The sequence below is a fragment of the Mustelus asterias genome, chromosome 17 (assembly GCF_964213995.1).
Source record: "Mustelus asterias chromosome 17, sMusAst1.hap1.1, whole genome shotgun sequence".
Taxonomy (NCBI): Eukaryota; Metazoa; Chordata; class Chondrichthyes; order Carcharhiniformes; family Triakidae; genus Mustelus; species Mustelus asterias.
This window is the reverse complement of record NC_135817.1, coordinates 39,021,234-39,045,319: the sequence shown is the minus strand read 5'-3', so window position 1 is coordinate 39,045,319 and position 24,086 is coordinate 39,021,234. Positions and strand designations below refer to the sequence as shown.

Here is a 24,086-nt window from a genome sequence, read left to right as displayed (position 1 = left end):
GGAATGCGAATTCGTGTGCTATTATCACAAAAGCTAGGGTCGCACCTCTACAACCTATTCAATTATCTCGCAAAGTCGTGTTTACATTCGCAAAAGACATGCACAGCCTTTTGTTTGTTTATCAAATCTCTTCTACAGGTAGGCCCATGAAGTACCAATGCATGCTTCACATGACAGAACACTATCTGTAGCAGGCTCTGCAGCCACCTGCTTCCTGTTCCTTTCTTTCGCCTCCTCTTGCCCCTCCTCCTCACTTGTAGTGTGCAGTTCACCCAGTGCTTCTTCCAGAGTTCCATCCTCTAAATGACCCAAGATTCTTCTACTCTGATTATGTATGCACAATGTGAGATGTTATGAAGGGTCACTGAACCCAGCTCTTCAGCTGAGGAAAACATCTACAGAAAGAGAAAAGGAACATATGTTACAATGATATTCGATAAGATACAAAGCTATTGCAGCACACTGTTGTGCTCAAAGGGAAATTAGGATCTTAGCAACTAAGTAGGATAAGAAAAAAACTAACAAAAGGTGGATACTTGCTGGACATTTTCCTCCCCCAGTCCATCAATGGCTTCTGGTGCAAAGATTTGCAGAAGTAGGTAAGGCATCAGAAGTTCAGATGACCATTTCTAATCCAGGTTTTCTCGTTAAAGTTATATCGCACTTTCTCCTGTGCGCACAGGTAAAACAAAGAGAAGGGGCTGCATCTTTCTGCAGCCCACATCCCTTCTTGCATTCATCATAATACATCATGCATGTTGGTTCTGATTGCACTGCAGTTGGGTCGAGGATTTGAGTGTAAAATAAAAAAGTCTTCAGTGCCATCTACATCTGCCTAGCAACAAGGAGGACATGGAAGCATGCGTCAAATAGCTGAAATGATACGTCAACATGGCCAGTCAGATGTTGAAGGTAATAATAAACTGTTCCCAGTATTCATGTGACAACCCAAAATCTTACAATGCACTTGGCATTCCTGGAACATGCACAGGTTAACACAAGAGCCTGCAGCAGCTCCATTAAGTGTGGTTTATTATGATTTATTATTAATGCAGTGTGTAAATATTCTACGGGTCTATTATTTTTGCATTTTACTACATGTTTGGATTTTAGTGGATCTTGGGGAAGGGAAGGCCCAGATCCCCAAGAATTACGAATCCAACTCGGCAAAGTAGTTTTCAATGGCTACCCACAAAATAAAATTTGCAGGTTCAGTTTATCATGCTTCCAGTTCAATCCTAGCCATAGTCAGTATTTTGTTTTTGCAAGTCCCAGTTTATACTTACTATATAGTTGCACGAGGTCTCATTCTACTTCCAGTACCACAATTTGCTTCAACAATCCATCGGCTTGTATCAAGAAGTTTTTTTTGACCGGTCGGTATTTTTGAGGAAGTATCAGGTTTTTGAAAGTTTTGCCAGATTCGAGTGCTGGCCTGCATCTTGATGGAAACTAGCACAGCTGGGCGAGATGACACGGACCCTACAAAACTTCAGCCAACAGAATCATAGAATCCCTACAGTACAGAAGGAGGCCATTTGACCCATCAAGCTTGCACTGACAACAATCCCAGCTATGTCCTATCCCCATTACCACACATATTTACCCTGCTAATCCTCCGACACTGAGGAGCAATTTACCATGGCCAATCAACCTAATCTGCACATTTTTGGACTGTGGCTGGAAACCAGAGCACCCAGAGGAAACCCACGCAGACACAGAGAGAATGTGCAAACTCCACACAGACAGACAGTCACCCGAGGCCAGAATTGAACCCGGGTCCTGGCGCTGTGAGGCAGCAGTGCTAACCACTGTGCCACCATGCTGCCCAAACCGAGAAGGAAATTGGTCGAGGCCATGAATAAGGAGGAGGAAAGCTACAATGTTGGCAGTGGGTGATAGTTTGATTAATTGTGATATATTTAAACAAATCTTTGCATATTTGTATGCAAGTATTATTCTGGATAGGTTTAATCATAATTAAATGACCATGAAAATGATGAAGCTGAGCCTGACGGCAAATATTTTTGAACTCTATGTGACCTCTGTCTGTGTCACAATGTCACATCTACTTCGAAGAGGTTTGCGTGGAAGTCGCACCACATTCTGATATTTTGCTTCATTTTTTTCCACCCAGGAACATATTCCCTAAACCTGCAGAAATGCAGTCTAAAGCTGTAAATAAATATTTTAAGAATAAACTCAAAAAATAAAAAGATGAAAGTATCAAAACTCTACTCAATAAAATGACTAAACATTGCAAGAGGATGTTTTATCACTGATGGCACTTCTCTGCCATTTTTGACCACTTTTATATTTAACAAGTTTATTTTAAACAACGGATACAGACAATACCATCAGAAACCTCAGAGGAGTATGATGTATCATGAAGCTGAAGGAACATTATTATATAAAGTAATTTACCCGCAGCGATTCAGTGGCTTTTGTCCTTTTGACCGTGTCTATTAAATGAGCCTTTTTTTTTTGCTACATCAGGTTTAGCAACTGTTCCAAGTCAGCTCTTTGATGAGGCTATCAAGTCTTCATTTGAATAAATTTCAATCTAAAGTAAATCACTAGTAATAGGTGAAAAGAAAAGTTAAAGGTATTTAATTTTAGGAACGGGTGCTCACGGCGTTATTATTCTTCACTCCCCACCTGCTTCCATCCTGATATCCATGGACAACTTAGTTCCAAGTTTCGTAAAAACATAGAAAATAGGTGCAGGAGTAGACTATTCATCCCCCTCAATGCCTGCTCCACCATTCAACATGATGGAGGCTGATCCTCTGTCTTAATGCCATACTCTACCGCTCTCCTCATACCCCTCGACACCATTAGAGTCTAAAAATCTATTTCCTTCTTGAATATATTCAGTGACTTGGTCTCCACAGGCTTCCTTGGTAGAGAATTTTGCTGGTTAACCACCCTCCCACTGAAGAAGTTTCTCCTCACCTCAGTCCTAAATGGCCTCGCCCATATCCTGAGACTGTGACCCCCTTGTCAATCCAGATGAAATAACATCTCTGCGTCCAGCCTGGTTAAAATTTTATACGTTTCAATGAGATCCCCTCTCATTCTTCTAAATTCCAGTGAATACAGGCCCAGTCGACCCAATCTCTCCTCATATGACAATCCTGCCATCCCAGGAATCAGTCTGGTGAACCTTCACTACACTTTCTGTGGCAAGTACATCCCATCTTGGGTAAGGAGACCTAAACTGCACGCAATACTCCAGGCATGGTCTCCCAAGGCCCTGCATAGTTGCAGTAAAACCTCCTATATGCAAGTCCTCTTGCAATGAAGCTAATCTAATTCTAAATTTGTCACTAGAAGCATTCCTCTTGTCTACGGTGTACCAGTTGCCCCCTATTAAGCACCTCTCTGAACCAAGAATGGGGAGATCTCAGCAAATTAGTCCTCAAGTCAGACCAGCGGCAGAATTTCGTGGTGTAACATGGGTCCTACCCACCAGTAGAAGAATCCCATATTACCTTCCCAAGGTAACCAGGCGCTTACTTAGACATCATAGGGCTTCCCACTGAATTAAAGCCCCTGTGGTGTGGAAACCCCGACGCCCTTCCCTCTATTGCTCAATCAAAGGCAGCTCTGCAGCACCAACAGTGTCACCGGGAGCCATGGCCATTGCAGGTATTGCACAGGGGCCTACCCAGAGAATCAGCAATGGGTCCTCTGGAGACAGGTAAGTGAGTGGGATGGGTGCTGCAGGTGGAGGGAGGGGGTGGGGGGAAGAGGGTGGTTGACAATAAGAGAGGGGGTGGGCTTTCTGTGGCCCCATTCATCCCTGATGTAGCGCCCCCCCACCACCCCCCCACTCCCGTCACGCCCCTCTCCCCCAGGAGGCCACAAAAGCATTCCCAACCCAGGTTCAGAGAGAAAGGTGGCAGGATTTCCACACTGTACCCCTCTATATATTATTGCAAATCTCTTTGCCCCAATCCTGTCTGCAGGGAAGTGGGGGTGGGGGGGGGGGGGGGGGTGCTGGTTTTTATTAACATCCCAGGCATCCAGTTATTTTTTGTTCGTGAATTGAAGTGCGATAAATCCTCATTTGAAAGTAGTTGACAAATGATTATCAGCATCGGAATATCACACATGCAATTATGCAACTTGGGTTTGTCAACAAGCTGACACGGGAATCAAATCACATCTTGCACTATAACATGCTAAGATATTTGAATGTGAAATTTCTCACATTAATAATCTTATTAAAGCAAACTTCATTCAGCAGTCGACAAAGAAATATTAGTTCAATGCATTAACACGTGAAACCATTGAATCAGAGGTTTACATTGCAGAAAGAGGTCACTTAGCTATTGCTCTTTTCTAGAGTAATGCAAAACTAATCCAAGTGCCCTATTCGCCTTTCCCATAATCTTCTGTTTCAATATTTATCCTGTTTTTCCTTAACGAATGCAATTCTCGCTTGTGGCAAAACATGGCATAAAGAACTTATTCCCCCCTTTTCTTCTCACTCTTGTAACACATGCCTCCAGCTTCTTGTCAGATGCCTTATGAAACATGGTCTTAGAAAATCCATATTCTCTCTCTTTACTGTACTTAACTTCCAGTGAGTAACTTCATCAAAGATCTACTGCAATTGTTCAAACGCCATTGCCATCACCAGATCCATGCTGGCTGTCCTCCATTAACTTTGCATTTCCAGGTGATTACTAATTTGTACCCATTTCTCACATTACATGGTATATTTTCAACCCAACGATTTGCGTCACAAAGATATTATGCTTCCATTAAACCCCGCTGTATGGCACGTGTGGTGCATCATGATCAAAATGACAAGTCTATCAAGCCTTTTTCTTCCTAAACTAACAATTTCCTTTAACACTATTTAAATGAAGTCCTTCAAAAATGAAAAGAATCAACATCAGGTTGCCAAATGGTAAACTGGAATAACCACTAATACAGGAGACCAAATATTCTTTGCAATACTCGGGTTCCAGGCTACCACCACCATGAAAATATCATAAAATATAACCAGGCAAGTGGATAATATAGACTGCAATGCATTAGATTAATATCTCTCAATTTCACCAGATTGTCTTCCAGCAGAAATTTCAAACAGTTTAGTGTTTGTGTTTTTGCCTGTGGTTATTTGTTTCCCTCAAGAGATTAAATAAGTTGTTTTGAGTCCATGACATGATGCATTGCAAATAGTGCGCTTAATGTGCCAAATGACCTTTTTCTCATTCCCTTCTTGCTAGTGTTTCTATATTCCTCATATTTAGCTTCCACTAATGGTGGCATAATTCTATTGTGTGCCCCGTCTACAGTCACAGAATTATTCTGTTTTAATAAAAATGTTGATTCTTTTTTTATGTAACATCACCAAACATTGAACACAGGTCTGCCAGAGGTGACAGCACTCATTCAGGATATAAATGTCCTGCTCGCAAACTCGCTTCTATTGCAGAAAGGACCTTAGACTGCAGAAATTCGCTTAATTTGTTATCCTTAGCAGCAAGCATTGAGAGGTCTGCAGAGGTGAACAGCGATGTCCCATGCCAACGTACTATCTCAATGTTGTAATCTATATCTGCTGCATTATATGATTCCTGCCTAAGAATAGCATCCCGGTCTATCGCTATTCACTGTGATCTCCTGACATTTTACACCAATCTATTTCACTATTCCTTTGATTAATGTTGTCTGATCTTTTCCTTCCCCCAGTCATGACTTTCCCATTAATCTCCATCATTTCTCTTGTTCCCATTTGCAAAAAATTACCGTTCAATGCCATTGCTGCACTACATTTATTTTTATCAATATTTCCCGTGTTGTGTTTCAAAAACAAACTTCACAACCGTTAATGAGTTTCTGGGTTTTCTTGTATAAATGAGGCAGCTATTACATGGTAATTATATCAAAGGCGCAGTCTTCATCATCATCACTGTTGATTTAACTGATAAGAGAACTATAAGAAGCCAGAAATAATAAGGTAACGTTAGCTGGAAATGTTGACTTTGAAAACCAGCTTTCCTAAATTTATCAGCATTATCCGTTTAACAGAAATGGATAATCAGGTAATTATAGGTTTTATTTATGATATACGAGTCCAAAGATGTTCATTCAGTACCGGAGAAAACCACAAGACCATCAGCAATTCTTTTTAAAGCTCACAAATTCATAGTAATAAAAAAAAATCAGAAAGAACACTCTTAACCAGGTATACTGATGGACCAAGTATGTACATTACCATGTACTGACATTGGTGGTAGTTTAGTTATTGAGTCCAGTTTTTCCCAGGAATACATCGCGGTGGGGATAGCTTCTTTGGAGCTACAAGTCAGCGTGACATCATTTCCAGTGTCAACAACTCCTTGAAGTCCACACAATGGGATAGTGGGTGGCACTGAAAGAAAAGATTACAAAACATCAGCTCTGAAAAGCACAGCTAGAGCATCATTAAAACACATCTCCCCCAGAAATTAATGAGAGCACAGATGCAAGCAGGCCTCGTACCGCCTGGGGAAATGCTTATATTTATTGCCTCATCATTTCGGTGGGAAAAGCCACAAAGCTCCTGCGTGACCGTTCAACTCAACAAATGATCAAAGTTAAACTTTTTCTGCACAATTGTCAAGTTACAGAAATGTACTCCCATTACATCTGGTCTGATGTTACCGACAATACTCAGCACCCCAATTTCTGTACTACTGCTTAATGACACAATGTTCTGTTTGGGTACAATTCATATTTACCAGAACATTCACCAATTCACAGCAGATTGTGCACTCAGTCAGCTTGTCACTTTGATCTGTGCTTTGACTTAACTTTTAGGATCATTCATGGCATTATTTTACATTAAATTCTCAAATTAGAAAGATCACTAATGCTCACGGATCTAATCGTGGCTGAAACATTATTCTGCAATAATGCGCTCCCTCTCAATGAGGTGATTGAGTAGGGATCTCATAGCGGGGTCTATGGTAATAACTAGTACAGAAAGGATAAATCCAGAATGTTACATCAAATATAACTATGGCAGAAATCTGGCCCCGATTTGGGGGAGAGAACTGGAGGTGGTTGAGGTGTGGAAGTGCACATTGCCAGTTGGTGTGAGAGTTTGCCAGCACCATCCTGCCTCCAGATCATTTCCCTGGAGGCTGGATTCGGGCAGAACCCATCTGCAAAGAGCATGTGGGCAACTGAGATGATTGAAAAGTTCATCAATTCCAGTTGGCCTGCAGGCCCTCCACAGCATTGGGGTGGCCTCCCAGTGGCAGACGACGGGTCGGGGGGGAGGCAGGCGGCACTCCAGGCTGGCTTTGAGCTCCCTCCCACCCTCTCATTCCCCCTCCACAATGGCAGTCTGACAGCTGTGGCCTCACGATGCAGAGTCCATTCTCTCTCTCTCTCCCTTAGCTGCAAGAACAGAATGTAGTTCATTCCAATGCAGAAGTTTATTGACCCTGTGGTTTTGAAAGCCTGCCCACCCTCCTTAATTGGATAGCAAGCACGCCCATTAGCCACTAGTTCAGACACGAAGGCAGTCAGGTGAGAGATCCTGACACCATGTGGAGGCCTCCTTGACATCAGGGTCCTGACCCAGAATGGATAATCCTGCCCCATGGGCTGCATTTTGTTGTGAGTATGCCAATCCTGCTGTCGGGATGAATTCCAGGTCAGGGACCCCGAAGATCAAGTATGGGGCATCAAGATGGAGCCATGCTATTAATTCTGGCACTCACTAATATCCAGAATTATCAGGATCCTTCTGCAGGGGAAACAACTCCGCTTGACAGCATTTGCCCATGGATGTGCTGAATTATGCTAATATGCTCATTTGAAAGGTAACTTTGCAGATTCATTTCATGAAACACTGTTCCCCCACTGTGCTCTCGTCTCCAGTGACAAGGCAAGCCACCGACACAGCAGTGGTCCGGTGTGCCTCAGACAAACTGGCATTGCCCTAGGAAAAGGCCATTACAGAATGTATTAAACACTTTTAATTGGTTTCCCAGAGTTGCCAGGCAGGTTGCCATTTGTGCATACAGCCTGGCCCTGGGGAAGCGATCCTAAACAAGAAGGTGATAGTGCAGTTGGGAAATGCACTTCAAGATTTTACAGGCCACCTCCGCACCTCCATCTTTCAAACCCATTTCCAAGGGGCCGAAAAAGCTCCCAATGGCCTACATGCCTTTTTAACAGCACTCTCAATTTGTCCTGCCACCTTCAAAAGATTTGCATGCATACACATCCAGAACCGCATCCTCTTTAGCATACATTGCCTCCCCTCATTCTCCCTAGCAATATTATTTCACATCTCTCTGCATCGTAAGTCTGTACATTTCAATAGCCTGTGTTCTAAAGTCTCTTCATATCCTCTTCAATGTTGACCATAGTTCCAACTTCTGTGCCATCTGAAATTTTTAAATAAAGTCGTGTATATTGAAGTCTAGGTCATTAAGGCGCATCAAGTTGTTCAGTGGTCTGAATATCAACCCCTGGAAGACACCACTGCACACATCCCTAAAGCCTTAAAAACAACTGTTCACTTCTATTTGCTTTATGTCCCTGAGCCAATTCACATTCACACAGTTATGCCCCACTAACTTGAATTTTGCTGACAAATCTATTGTGTGGTTTTTTTTATTAGATGCATTTTGAAAGTCCGTCAAGACAGCAACAGCTGCACAGCCACCATCCATCCTCCCCATTATTTCATCAAATAATTCAATTCAAATTAGTCAAACATGGTTTCTGCCATAATCTGGCTGTCTTTCAGTTATCAACCCATATTTTGCCAATTAATTCTCTCTTGGATTAGTGTCTGAGCACCAATGTTAGGCTGTCTGGCCTGTAATTGTCAGGTTTACCATTCTTCCTGTTTTTGGAGCAATGCTGTAACATCTGTAATCCTTCATTCCAAAACCTAAGAGATTGCAAGTTGTGACAGGGGCTCCATAGTTTCTGCCCTTCCTTCCTTCAGCAAAATTGTAGTGATGGAGGACTGCTTTCCTCTGGGGAGATGAGCTACATTCAGTCAAATAGCTGTCCTCATCCCATATCTATCTGGTGATCTTACGATATGAGACATTATATAAAATGCTGGTAAGATTTAGTGGCAGGACATCAATACTTTACCAACCTTTATTTTCTATTGCATTGACAAGCTGTCCAATTTGGACACCACAAATCCTTCCCTCAGCATTTAATTGGACTCTCAGCTGTCTATCGACACATTCAGAGATCTAACACTGAATTCGTGTGGATGTGCTTCACCGCACCAACAACAGCATTGACGACTTCATACCACACATGGCACGGCGGTGAGGCAGCGTGCATCTGTCGATAGACGAGACAACTTTTAACTAAATAGTAACAGCTACATTCCTACAACAAAATGATCGCATAACACACCATCTGCAATATCTGCTTCACCTTCTGATGGAACACTTCCAAGCCCCATTCAGAATTGAAAGTATCTGTGAAACGCTGAGAATACTGTTGTGAGAATAGCTCATGATTCATGCCTGTTATAATGTACTTTAGAGGGCAGCTTGTGGTTTCAGGAATTTAAATTTAACTGTAGAAATTGGGATAAGTGCAATTGGGGCAATCATGGAGTTTATTACTCTCAAAGGGTTGGAGGGCCACATGACTGATGATCGTGTCTTTCTAGCTATTAACCTCTTCAAACAGCAGGTAGGCTTACATAGCCAAAGAGCTGGAGAAACGTCGAATGCAATGCTTGCAAGAACAAGGGCAGTCCAGAGAGATGTTGGTGTTTTGGGAATTTGAGGGAAATTAATTTTAAAACATTTAGTAAGTCCTGAAAGGTTGTAAAATCTAATTACTTAATCGGATCAAAGAATAAATTCTAAATTTATTGCTCTTTCATTAGATCATTGCTGACCTGCACCTCAATTCCCATTTTCCTGTCTTTATTCCAAGTACCCGTTGCCCCTACCTAACACAAATCTATTTACCTCAGTCTTGAAAGCTCCAAGTGTCCAAAGTACCCACTGTCTTTCTGGAGACAGAGTTCCGAATTTAAAGCACCCTTTTTCTTAAAAAAAGGTACTTCCTGATTTCACTTCTGAATGATCTACCTCCAATGTTAAGATTATGTCCCCTTGTTTTAGATTTCTCCATGGCTCAATTGGGCTGGAAAGGATCTTGTACACGCGACTTGATTTCATTCTATTGCCTAGAATTTTGCACCGAATTATCCTTTGTTTTGAGTAAAGCATGGCAGTCGCAGTATGTATCACAAAGAAATCAAAAGTAAAGAGGTAAATATGTTGCAAGAGCACCCTCTAGTGCATTGCTTCATTTCTGCATAATCTTACAAAGGTAAATACATGTTAAAAATCTAAAAAAATACCTAAATTATCCATAGAGTGCAACATTTTCCCCATGGATCTGTTATACCATGAAAATGTTGTATTCAAAATATTGAAGTTTTCCAAATATATCACTGATTACATTTATTTTTCCACTAATATAATGCAAAGACAAAAACTGTGGCAGGATGCAGCCTTCTGTAACCCACGCAATAATCATGCTAAATATGCACGATTCCTATACTCAAAACAAAGAATAATTCGGTGCAAAATCCTTTCCAGCCCAATTGAGCCATGGAGAAATCTAAAACAAGGGAACATAATGTGTCTTTGCAGAAATTAATGGTAATAATCTTTTAATAATTGGTGCAGGAAAATGATTCAATCTTTTCATTTTATTTTATGAAGGAGAGATACCTGACATTATGCTTTCTAAGCCTTTATTTTTTAAGATATGCACTGGATTGGTGTCATTTCAATCACACTTTGAATACTTCACATTCTTTTTCTTTATGTCTAATTGTTCATCTTAGCTTTCTGCATTCAATTTATTTCTCATCCCTTCAAGTCTGCTTTACTTAAAACTTGGTTAATGACTCTCAGTTCTTCTCAAATTAAGTGCTAGGGAAGGGAGCAATCACTCACTTTGCGGGGGCAAAGGATCTTCAACTGTCAGCCATGACTTTAAAGGCCGCTGCCATCTTTTTTTTCCTTAGTTATTCTTTCTCAGGAAGTGGGTGTCGCTGGCTAGGCCCAGCTTCTTAAACTGTGCAGTCCATGCGGTGTAGGTACACCATTACACTGTTAGGTAGGGAATTCCAGGATTTTAACCCAAAGACAGTTAAGGAATGGCAATATATTTCCAAGTCGGGAAGGTATGTGGCTTGGAGAGGAACTTGCAGGTGGTGGTGTTCCTGTGCACCTGCCGCCCTTGTCCTTCTAGTTGGAAGAGGTTGCAGATTTGAGGTGGTTTTTTTCAAAGCAGCCTTGCTGAGTTGTTTCAGTATCTTGAAGAAGGTTGACTGTGTGCGTCAGTGTAGAGTGAATGAACATTTAAGGCGAGTTCTAAGGACTTTAAGGCAGCTCTTTCCATCATGAGGTCATAAGCCGAAGTTCTGGGGTCACAAGCTCTGCAATAGCAATGTCTGCACTGGAGCTCCGACAATGTTAACAGCTGCGAGTCCCCTTAAAATCCTAACTTTGGTTTTAAATGGTAGTCATGGCCTGAAACATCCTGACCTCTGCCGCTAAAAAGGTGGAATCATAAGTATGTGAAGATACACAATGCGCACACACAGGAAATGCTGTGTTAAGGGTCTGATAGCTTCTGTTAGGTTTGCCATTCCACTGATCAATGAGCCAAATTGAGAACCAAGTGGGATGGTGATCACTGGAGTTGACCTGATTGATACTGCCATCTCTCTATACAACAGCACATTCCAGAATTCTGGTCCGACTCCTCAGAACTCCATGTCATCGGAGCACAGAAGCCAGCACCTGACAGCTTAGGAATAAGCACCAAAGATTCAACCGGCAATGGCTCCCTGTCAGGAACAATGCCATGAGAGGAGGGCTTGCTTAGTGCTGAGGTTTTTTTGCAGAGCATGCCTAGACAACACAGTCAAACAGACTCGATGGGTTGAATGGCCCTCTTCTGCACTGTACGGATTCTATGGATCCTAAGGTGTTCAATAGGACTGATGGGGCAAGGTGAGAGGTGGAGAGATTCGGACACAAAAATTAGAATTTTAAAATTGTGGTGCTGGTAAACTGACAGTCACAGGCCTGTGAGCACAAGAGTGATGAGTGAACGGGATGAGTGGGAGTTGGGATAAGGGCAGCAGAATTTCATGAAGCGTGGCAGATAAGAGGTTGGCCATCAGAGCATTGAAATAGTCGCATGTAGAGATAACAAAAGATGATGGTTTCAGCAGAAGGTGGGCCAAGGCAGAGATGTAAATGTAGAATATTCTGAAAGTGGATGTGGACTTTGCGATGGAGAGGACGTGGAGTCAGAAATTCAGTTCAGGGTCAAATGGGACACTGGAGTCATGAACAGCCTAGTTTAGTCTGACACAATAGCCTGAATGGGATGGTAATGGTGGTTAGAGGTCAGGTTTTGCGGCAGGAACCAAAGGCAATAATTTTGGTCTTCCTAATATGTATCCAGGACTGGATGTTGGATGGGAAATAAGAGAGAGTTGGAGGTGAAATAGAAGTGAGCGTTACCACATCATACAAGTCGAACCTGACATTATGAGCGGGATTCTCCTAATTTGAGACTAAGTGCTGTGACAGGGAGAGGAACATGGTGTTTCCCACTATGATATGGAGATGCTGGCGCTGGACTGGGGTAAACACAGTAAGAAGTCTCACAACACCAGGTTAAAGAGCTGTGGCTTTTGCTACCAAATAAACCCGTTGGACTTTAACCTGGTGTTGTGAGACTTCTTACTGTGTTTCCCACTATGGCAGCTTTGGAAAACACACCAAATCTTCATCCCCAATGTTATCATTTAAGACTCCGAATGTTTTACACCATATTCCATGGCAGGGCTGGCCTGGATGGCACATTGTCCGCCATTGTGTCCAAGTACCAAATTGAAAAGGTGCCCAACATCACTGACTCACCATCAAAGAAAGAAGGTGGACCTCCCGGAAAAAAAGGAGATCTCCGAGGGCATTCTGACACTGAAGATGGACCACCTCCAGGACACCTGATCTGGAAGATCCACCTGCAGGTGCTTTCCCAACTCACTGTGGCGCTCCAGGGTCACCATCCTGAACTCTGAAGGCAGCCCCGGCATTGTTCAGATGAATCCCAACATCTGTACGCCAACTTGTTCCAAATATATTTCATGCCAGTGTGTGCTCCCACTGGCATTGTGGAGAATCTGATGTGGGGAAGGGGGGCTTCATCTGCATCCCATTAACGGATGCAAATGAAGTCCTCTGGCAGGTTTTCTGACCCACCATAGTGGGCACCAGCAGAAGGTCCCGCTGTAAATTCACGCTGGATAAAACTAGTTTCTGGCCCTCCCACCATATTCTTCCACTATGCCCACCATCAAACACAATGGCGGGGGCTTGGGAGAATTCCGCCTTATGATTTCAAAGTGGAGCCTTTACAAAACCAGTGCATACCCGAGGTACCTTTGCTGTATTTGCAGCACTTGTTCAGGAAAAAAGACCAGGAAGTGATAGCACATGGGTTTTGGGTGTAACAACAGAACAGCTTTATCAGGTTGCTGTTCTCTCCACAGTGGCTGGATCTGGACTGAGTAAAGCCTGCAAAGTAGTCAATGACAAGATGGACTGAACAAACGCTTAAAGGAACTAGGCATCGCACAATAACTAACATATAACAACCACCTCAAATATTTTTTGAATACTACCGTGTTTTTCCTTAGGTTTAACAGTTCATCTCAGCTTGCTGGATTCAATTTACTTTTCATCCCTTTGAGGCTGCTTTACTTGTACTTAAAGACTTGGTTAGTGGCTCTCCCTTCTTCTCAAATCAAATATCAAATTCAATCACATTATGGTCATTATTCCCAAGATGTCCCTTTACCATCAGATTGATATCTAATTCTGGCTCATAACACATCAGTAAATCCAGAATGGCCAATTGCTTTGCCAGTTCTAATACATATTGTTCTAGGGAACTGTCCCAAATGCGTTCTAGAAATTCATTGCTTTTATTATTTGAGCTTTCATACTTCACCAGTCTCTGAAAATTAAAGTGTCCCAATAACCAATTTTTTTTCTATACTTCCTTGTTCTCTGTATTTGTGCAGTCCCTCACTGCCACACTGCTTTCAGGAGGGCCAGTGATTTTCAACTGTGCGCTACAGGTAGGGTGCAAGTGTACTGTGGCCACAGGACAGACCCCAAGCCCCGACTTTATTTTATTTCTCTCTCTGTCAATTCCTAAAGGCTTGGCTCCAATGACACCATAGCAGCTACAGCTAATGGTATTCAACTTCAATTAACACAAACAACAACTCTTAATCAGGTGGAGGGGATGGAGGTGGTGGAGAGAAAATCCCAGTAGGTCAGAGAAATTTTAAACAATTAGGGATTTAAGGCACTAATCAAACAATTGACACCAAGTGAAATGTCCTCAAATCAGACAAACAGTTTAACAGGGAAACTGCCTGCATCAAGGCATATTTGGCATAAAGGCAAAGATTTGAACAAGTATTTCTGATTGAATGTGTATTTTGAAATGTATTAACTGCATTTTATAAAAAATAATTATGCACTTTAGCCAAGAGCAGGCTGCTGCGGGGGGTGATGAGCTAAAGCCTTAGTAGACAGAACCACATCCTTTGGAAACAATGAACCTCAGAATGTGCAAGTTATCAGCGAAAGTTGCTAGCATTACGGTTCTCAGGGCTACTTATGAATAGAGATCTTCACACTATCCACATAAGAAAGGTCTCTTCTCAGATATGAGAATGTACATCTGTCTCGTTGGCCAGCGATATAGCAGGAGTTGGTGGGAACCTTAACTTTTACCTTTGTAGCTAAGCATCAGGAATTACCAGGCAACAGAGGAAGAAGCAACAGCAATAGGAGGAGGAAACATCCAGATTCTACAGACCAATGAAATCCCATGATGTCAGAAGGTAGAATGCAATTGGCTAAAGTGTGTAGCAAGTGTTATTAATGATTGATTTATATTGAAGATAATTGGTTCACAACTAATGAAAGGTGAGAGAATTTGATATGAAAAATGTATAATTGATTGATTGATCAATTGGGGCAGCACAGTAGCACAGTGGTTAACACAGCTGCCTCACAGTGCCAGGGACCCGGGTTCAATTCCAGCCGTGGGTCACTGTCTGCGTGGGTTTCCTCCAGGTACTCCGGTTTCCTCCCACAGTCCAAAGATGTGCGGGTTAGATTGATTGGCCTGCTAAATTGACCTTAGTGTCAGGGAATTAGCAGGGTAAATATGTGGGGTTACGGGAATAAAGCCTGGGTGGGATTGTAATCGGTGCAGACTTGATGAACCAAATGGCTTCCTTCTGCACTGTAGGGATTCTATGATTTGTGTATTGTAACCTCAGAGTGAGTGGTATTGGAATGCTGATAACTTGTCTTGTAGTAAGGCACTGGACTGCCCAATGCTCATTCTCCCATGGTTAAAGATATGTCTTTAAACTGGGACACTGGCTTCCGTGAGTCTTTGTATGGACTGAAGTTATGGTGATATGTAGCCTCCAGAGAATCCCGCAACAAGAGGGAAAGGAAAAAGGAGGGAAAGAAAATGGAGCTGAAGAATGTCATATTGCTCCAGAAGCTCCAGACCGCGAGGTCTTCGTTGGGAACGGAAACTGCCAAAGGAGAGCTGGAATGAGCTTTCAATGACTGTGGCTCTTTAAGGAATGTGTGGGTAGCATGGAACCCTCCAGGTTTCACTTCTGTGGAGTTTGAAGACCCCAGAAATGCAGAGGATGCTTTTCAGGAATAGACATGAAGATTGAGAAATTCTGGAATGATTGTGGGGTTTCGTTCACCTCTACATACATGTGGATTACATACATGTTTCACATCTTTTAAAACATTTACTTCCCGAGTCATTCAAGAGTTTCAATCCTACCTGTTAAAACAGGAGCTGTGTAACTCACAGATGTGTATGGAAAGAATATCATCGTAAAGGTGGCAGAATCAGAAAAAAATCATTAAGGGGGCTGAAAGCACTCAAGGGGGACCAATTTAATATCATGTCTTGTGCCAGTTAATTTTAGTTCTGATTCACTCGAGCTTTTGTTGGCACGTACAAAATACCAACTGATAACACAGGGCAGGTTCTGCACAGTCACATTTACAGAACATATCCAGAGCTAGAATGACCTCCAAACGTCCTCTGAACCCCTTAGCTGTATTTTTGGAGGTACCACTTTAAAATGTTTCAGGAGAACTAGAATTAATAATCAAATCCACAGGCCCTTACCATCTCCCAATTTCATGGATATTAACCTGCACATTTAAGCTAGCAGCATTACAGCTTCCTCGCTCTGGAAACGATGAATAACATGGGGCGCTCTGGCATTTTAACAGTGGAAGGAAATTAAATGCAATTTATTTTTGTGCCAAAAGCAAAATACTGCGGATGCTGGACATCGGAAATAGAAACAAAAAATGCTGGAAGTACTTAGCAGGCGGACAGCATCTGTGGATATGGAGAAACAGAGTTAATGTTCCAGGTTGGTGGCATTTCATCAGAATGAAAGGTCATCAAACTGAAATGTCAGTTCTGTTTCTCTCTATCCTTGCGGTCATGTCCAGCATACTCGCTTTTTATTTTTGTTCTAGTTTTTCAGTGGGGATGGGGTTGTGTTATTACCTTGCGCCCAATCGAATCGAGACAGACAGTATAAATTTCATATTGCCTGTTCACATCAATGACTGTAACACGCAACCTAGGGGGAAACATGTTGCTGACCTGCTAATTACACTCAGCAGAAGGACATGGTTTGGATGGGGCTAGCAACTAGGAAGGTCTTGTTCCCATTTAAGATGCAGATCAAGGGAGCATCGTTACACCAGCTCTCAAAGCTGAAGCTGAGATTGCAGATCTCATTTGAAGAGATGTCGGTCCCTCATTCCGCTGAGGTCCAAGTCCAGATCTCCAATTTGAAGTAGCTCTTCAAGATCAAGGTCTCGATCAAGGTCTTTCTCCCTCAAACAGGAAAACCATTGCCCTTCAGAAAGTTCTCAGACCATCCCAACCACCAGCCCAGACCAGCAATGCATGGGGTTATGGGGATAGGGCCTGGGTAGGATTGCAGTCGGAGCAGACTCGATGGGCCGAATGGCCTCCTTCTGCACAGTAGGCTTCTATGATTCTGTTCTAATAAATCCTTGAGAAGACGGTTGAAACGGAAAGTTATTATGAACAGCAGAGCAACAGGGCCCTCGCCATCTGACCACTTCTTGATTGACCTGGAATTTCTAGTTCCATTTTACATGCATCCATTCCACAGAAAAGTGTCACTACTGTTCACTTAGCATGACAAAAAGTTATTAATTGATTGTTGCTAAACAATCTGTACAGCTTGTTCTATGGAGCTCCCTCATTAACTGGCAGGGTTCAGTAAAAATACTTGCATTTCTTTGTATTACATTTGACACGTTTATCAAAGGACAGAGATTCTGCTTCAGTGAATTGCAGTGTGTCAAGTAATAATGTCTTGAAGATTAAAGAATCTTGAATTTTTAAAGCTCCCAAACCAGTTAACTATTTTATCTCTACTGTTTTTCCTCCCACTTCCCAAGAATAAAAAAGCCTTAATCCACAGCGTGAAAAGGTGTAAACAGAATCAAAACAGCTGCACATACGGAAACAAATTCGATAAAGTGCTCAAAACTATCAGCTATATTCATGGAAACAGTGGGTCAAAAAAATTGGGTGTGTCGTGGAACTGTTTGTCTCACTGAAGCGTGCCATGTTACTGAAAAGGTTGGGAACCATTGCTTTCGACAACTCCCACCAGCCTTTTTGCAGTCCATAACTTTAAATATCGTGCTTCCATTGTTTGAGTCAGTTTTAAATACCTCCTTGTTACTGCTGTAATTCTCCCTATTAATCGATATTGCTACTCCTCTTTTCTCAATATTGTGTCCTTTCTAAAGATCCTATGGCCTGAATTAATCGGATAACAAGCATGCCCCGATTGTAGCCATGTCTCTGTCTGCAATAAGCCCGATTTGCCGGCAACCTCCTGCTACTTCTGTGAGGTTCCTTCGGGGAGTTAGCTCTTAATTTCATTTTCCCCACATGTAATGGAGAAACTAAGTGAGGGATTCCCGAACAAAATGGTGCAAGAATTTTACAAAACCGACAGGTAGCTTCAAGAAATTAAGAGCCTACAATGCAATTTCATCTTCAGCAGCTTCTCTTTCACAGAAGATGTGCATATCATTAAGTAGGTGCAGACATCTGTGCCAGTTCTGGAATCTGAAAGAGAATAGAACCCATGAGCAGTGGGATAGTTAGTGGCTTCACGCCTTGATTCCTTCATTTACATTTTTCTGCCACGGATCGGGGGCTGCTTTGGACAGATCGGAGACTTGTTGGAATTTCTGACACAGCAGATTTGGGTCAGAAACCTGGCAGATGTAGAGTCTGTCCCAAATTCCTATTTGCAGCCATCCCCAACTCTGAAGCCCACACAACTAGGGAGAAGCAAAAAAACTGAGCTGAGGGTTGATGGTGATCAATAGTCACAGAACCATTCACAAGAACATGAGCTTTGCTCAAAATTGCAATGTTTTAAACTTCAATCTTAATAAAATAGTATTTACATTTGTATACTAACAGAACGTCTGCACGTCCACTCCTTTCATGTGTACACTAGTACAATTCTCTCACTATTAGAGCGTGTTTGAGTGATTGATCTATAATATCATTGAACCTACTATAACCAAGCTCACTGAAATAAGAACATAAGCGTGTGAAATATTTACAATTTCATGTCTGTGAATCAAAAAAAATGAAATAGGGAACGGAGGAAAAAGACCTTGCATCTAAAATCAGTACCTTTCATGACCTCAGGATGTCCAATTTAATATATCCGAGGTAAAACCACTGTTGTTTATTAGGAATACGTGGCAACCAATTTATATTCAGCAAGGTAGCACAAACAGCAAAAGATAAACAATCAGAGGATTTTTTTTTTTAAAAAGTGATGTTGGTTGAGAAAATGGGATTGCTGAATTTATGTTTGGGACCCAGGTGGTAAATATGTAAGAGTATTTCTCAGGGAACTCTAATCAGTCCCTTCACGTTTTAGAGAAATTGTCAATAGCAAATGAAGACCATTGAAAAAAAATGAATCCATAAATTACATGGATGTCTTCTTTCAAACATATTGCCCATCAGTTGTGATTGCATGAGGTTCAAAAGAATAATGGTCTCTTATCTACTAATGCTAAAGGTAAATCGCACATTAAAATGGATCTGCAATTACTTCACAATAGGGGAACATGCAAGCATCCATCCAAACTGCTAAAGCATCAGAAAGGTTATAGCTGGGTCTTTGAAGTCATATACAATTCATAGATTTTACACCAGTTGTCAATGTATTTTCTGCATATTTGACTTCTGACCCAGAGATATTTGACCATAACTACCTTCCACTTTGAATATTAGTGAAGAGAAAGCAACTGCCATTTTAACCACAGCTATCTTAAACAGTAAAAGTTCCCATTTTTGTCTCAAGCTGCTGAATTCCTCTCTTAGTGAGATATTACAGTAAAGCAAGATTTCTGCTCATTTGTTCAGCAAATGCAAATCCCCAAAGCAAGGCAACAATTTGTTCAGTTTTTTTTCTCTTGGCATGCAGAGACAAGATGGAGCCCGCCAGTGTCAAGCTGGAAATGAGGCTACTGCTGCACCAGGTGGTTAGAAATGAAGGAGAAGGATCCTGGGCAACATTTAAGAGACAAGAGGTCTTTCCTTGACTCTCACCCTCTCTTTAAACAAACCAGAGCCATTATCATCACCTTCAGGTCTCGTGCCCCATTTTACCAGGTAGCTCCACACTGTGATAGTAAGAGGCAGTAAATAAGAAAACCCAGCAGGAACGTAAGCCTTTTTGCACCCATCAATAATTAAATACAGCAGCAGATAAGAGGAGGTAGCCAACAGTTATACCCAAGGACAAGCTATGGAAAGTCTAGCTTGAGGCAAAAATGCAGCATAGGCATTCTTTCCCAAATTTTGTCCCTTTTCTGCCACTATCCCACTCAGTTTCTGGCAAGATATTTAATACCTTTCCAAATTATGTAAGCTGTATTCTTTACTTTTGCTCGTCATTTTTTACATTTCATAGACACAGGAGTCATCATGTTTCATAAAGTTCAGCTTTGGTTCCATTATTTGAAATATGATAGCACTTAGATTACAAAATATAAAGTGTGAATTCAACACCTTGATAAACATTACATTATAAACGCACTATTGAGTGAACTTGATAAACCAATGTTACACAGCTGAATTTGAACACAATTTTGTATTGTGGATTGATTTAAAGTGAAAATAGGATTGAAAATGGCAGTCTTAATTTGACCTATAACCCTTAAAAGCCAATTTTAAAAATAAACTTTCAAGTTATCTATATAGCTTCAATTTGAGCATTGATTCTGCCGTTTAAGGATCTCGTAATCTGCAGCGTTTCATCTCTTTGGAATATTGAACAACCATGTAACAGAGAGATCAATTGATATCAAGACAAGTCATACTGTAGCGCGAGCAGCTTCAAGGTAACTTGAGGCAATAACACTCAGAAACAAAACGACAAAGTTTTATCTAATGCATAGCACACAATATCATAATCACTTGAAAGATGGCAGAAGAGTAAATAATTATACCTAATACAGACAACCCAAGTATACCGATGTTCCTCTCTCCTCTGTCAGGCAGATTGTTCACCAAACACTGGTACGTCCCCGTGTCTGACCGTTGTGTGTTATTAATGAAGATGGAGGCACTTGTGCTGGGCATGGTGGTGACAAAACCCACACGGGAATTAAATTGGGTGGCCCCACTAATTACCTGCCCTCCCTGGTACAAAATTACCTGCGACAAAAGAAAACAAAGAGGAAAAATAAATACATTTAGCTCAAACTAAAACATAACACAGAGTCATAGAGGTTTACAGCATGGAAACAGGCCCTTCGGCCCAACTTATCCATGCCGCCCTTTTTTTTTTTAAACCCCTAAGCTCGTCCCAATTAAATTCAATAATATTTCATTCTATGACAAGATTTTAGTTTAAACACCATTGACCACAGCATCAACGCTGCTATGTACCAGTATAGTTGCACTGAGTTCAGCAACACAAGGGGTCCTAAAGAGATGGCAATTTGAGACCCTAACATGTCCAGAGGTGGTTTGCTTGGTTAAAATCTTTATAACAATTTCAGAATTTCACCTATCCAATTAATTGTCAGGGAATGTATATTTCCTGTCAGTGTGAAAATCCCCTATAGACAGCTTAACCATTTCAATTGAAATTCTACAATCTTGATGGCTTTTTTCCTTTATTACTGGAGCTATAACTGAATTGTGTATAATGTACAGCACAGACGTGAGTTTTTAAAATGGGAAATGGTCATGGCTCATATGCAGGCTGCATATGATATTTATTGTCAAAATCATGATTGTCTCTGACACCAAGCGCTATTAACAGTGGGAGTGTGCACATCAGTGATCCCAAACACTCCATAAAACATTTAGAGTATTAAAAACAGACTGCACGCGTTTTTTTAAACGTAGCACAGTAGTTTAACATATTTTAGTGCAGAAAAGGTGTGAAGGAATTCAGCATACCCTTACACACAGGGGATTTAATTTAAAACAGCCCTGATTACCCACCCATAAACAGAAAGATATTTTTCGATTCCCACCCCTTTTTCACTGTTGCTGTATTTTCCCCGCCGACTCAGTTTTGGAGCGATCCAATCCTCCTCAAATAACCCAACAGCAAAATTGAGATCAGAGGGTTAGTTTATTTGATACACTCAAAAGGCGAGAAGGGGTTTCACAACATAGCCCCCAGCACATTCACACAATAAATGAGGCATAACAGAAAGAAAGAGGTTCAGAGCAAAGACCACAAAATAAGAATTGTCATTCACGTGAGTCCAGAATCAAAAGTCCAATGATTTATTCCTTCAGAGAGGTTAACGGCTGAAACTGATGCATTGTGATCCACAACGTGGATCCCGTCGTCCAGCGTGAGGAACATAATTTCCATACATTAGCATATCATTACCAGGCCTCCACACCCGGATCATTTATAAGAGATAGGATTTATAATCACCTAGAAAGGAATAATTTGATTAGGGATAGTCAGCACGGTTTTGTGAAGGGTAGGTCGTGCCTCACAAACCTTATTGAGTTCTTTGAGAAGGAGACCAAAGAGGTGGATGAGGGTAAAGCGGTTGATGTAGTGTGTATGGATTTCAGCAAAGCGTTTAATAAGGTTCCCCATGGTAAGCTTTTGCAGAAAATACGGACACATGGGATTGAGGGTGATTTTGTGGTTTGGATCAGGAATTGGCTAGCTGTAAAAAAACAGAGGGTGGTGGTTGATGGGAAATATTCATCCTGGAGTTCAGTTACTAGTGGTGTACCGCAAGGATCTGTTTTGGGGCCACTGCTGTTTGTCATTTTTATTAATGACCTGGATGAGGGCGTGGAAGGATGGATTCGTAAATTTGCGGATGACACTAAAGTCGGTGGAGTTGTAGACAGTGCGGAGGGAAGTGGCAGGTTACAGAGGGACATAGATAAGCTGCAGAGCTGGGCTGAGAGGTGGCAAATGGAGTTTAATGCAGAAAAGTGTGAGGTGATTCACTTTGGAAGGAGGAACAGGAATACAGAGTACTGGGCTAATGGCAAGATACTTGGTAGTGTGGATGAACAGAAGGACCTGGGTGTCCATGTGCATAGATCCCTGAAAGTTGGCACCCAGGTTGGATAGGGTTGTTAAGAAGGCGTACGGTGTGTTAGCTTTTATTGGTAGAGGGATTGAGTTTCGGAGCCAGGAGGTCATGCTGCAACTGTACAAAACTCTGGTGCGGCCGCATTTGGAATATTGCGCACAGTTCTGGTCGCCGTATTATAGGAAAGATGTGGAAGTGTTGGAAAGGGTGCAGAGGAGATTTACCAGGATGTTGCCTGGTATGGTGGGAAAATCGTATGAGGAAAGGCTGAGGAGCTTGAGGTTGTTTTCGTTAGAGAGAAGGAGGTTAAGAGGTGACTTAATAGAGGCATACAAGGTGATCAGAGGATTAGATAGGGTGGATAGTGAGAGCCTTTTTCCTCGGATGGTGATGGCTAGCATGTGGGGACATAGCTTTAAATTGAGGGGTGAGAAATATAGGACAGATGTTAGAGGTAGGTTCTTTACTCAGAGAGTAGTACGGGCGTGGAATGCCCTGCCTGCAGCAGTAGTGGACTCGTCAACATTAAGAGCATTCAAATGGTTATTGGATAAACATATGGATGATATTGGAATAGTGTAGATTAGAGGGGCTTTAGATTGGTTCCACTGGTCGGCGCAACATCGAGGGCCGAAGAGCCTGTACTGCGCTGTAATGTTCTATGTTCTATTCCCTTCCCCGCCCGTAAGAAAGTCCATTCACGTCAGCATGAGGGCAGACCGGCGCGAAACCCGACTAATCTCCCAAGGTGTGCAGCTGGCAAGCAGACCTCACAGAAAAACTCAGGTGAGTGTATCACTCAGGATAGTAAAAGAGGGTCACACCTGGGCATTGCCCTGGTGCACTTGTGCCCAGGCAGAGCTGGGGGCAGCAGTTGCATGCTTTTTTTCTTTTCTTTGGGGGGGCGGGGGGGTCCAGGTGAACTAATGTGCACTGGGGCAGCCTTCAGAAATGACGTCCCAATCTTCAAACAACTTGGTTGCTGGTGGGGCGGGCTCAATCAATCAGCATGATGTTGTGGGACTTACCCCTTGCTATGTCCCGAACAATACACTGGAGAAAAACACCTCTTCAACGCTGCTTTCCCCACCACTTGTCACCCTTTGCCAAATTCAGGGAAAATTCTGCCAATTGTCTATGTTGGCCAGAGTTCGGCCTTCGAAATGTAAAGGGTTTTTGTGCATTTTCTTGGAATTTGATTTTTGTAGTCACAGAAGGCATAAGCAATCCTTTGGGGTAACAACATCCTTGTTGTTTTCTGAAGGATAGTAATTCCTTTTGTGTGAGTCATAGCTG

The 24,086-nt window shown here is 42.0% G+C and overlaps 1 protein-coding gene across 1 annotated transcript in view; it reads right to left on the bottom strand.

Annotated features, from left to right (window-relative positions):
- Nucleotides 1-24,086, bottom strand: part of igsf11 (immunoglobulin superfamily member 11) — a 214,001-nt gene that overhangs the window by 18,301 nt on the left and 171,614 nt on the right. Inside the window, exons 3-4 of the mRNA XM_078231993.1 lie at nucleotides 20,712-20,919; nucleotides 6,236-6,391 (exon numbers count right to left, since the gene is read on the bottom strand). Coding sequence (XP_078088119.1) covers nucleotides 6,236-6,391; nucleotides 20,712-20,919 — 364 coding nt within the window. The remainder of the gene's footprint in view (nucleotides 1-6,235; nucleotides 6,392-20,711; nucleotides 20,920-24,086) is intronic.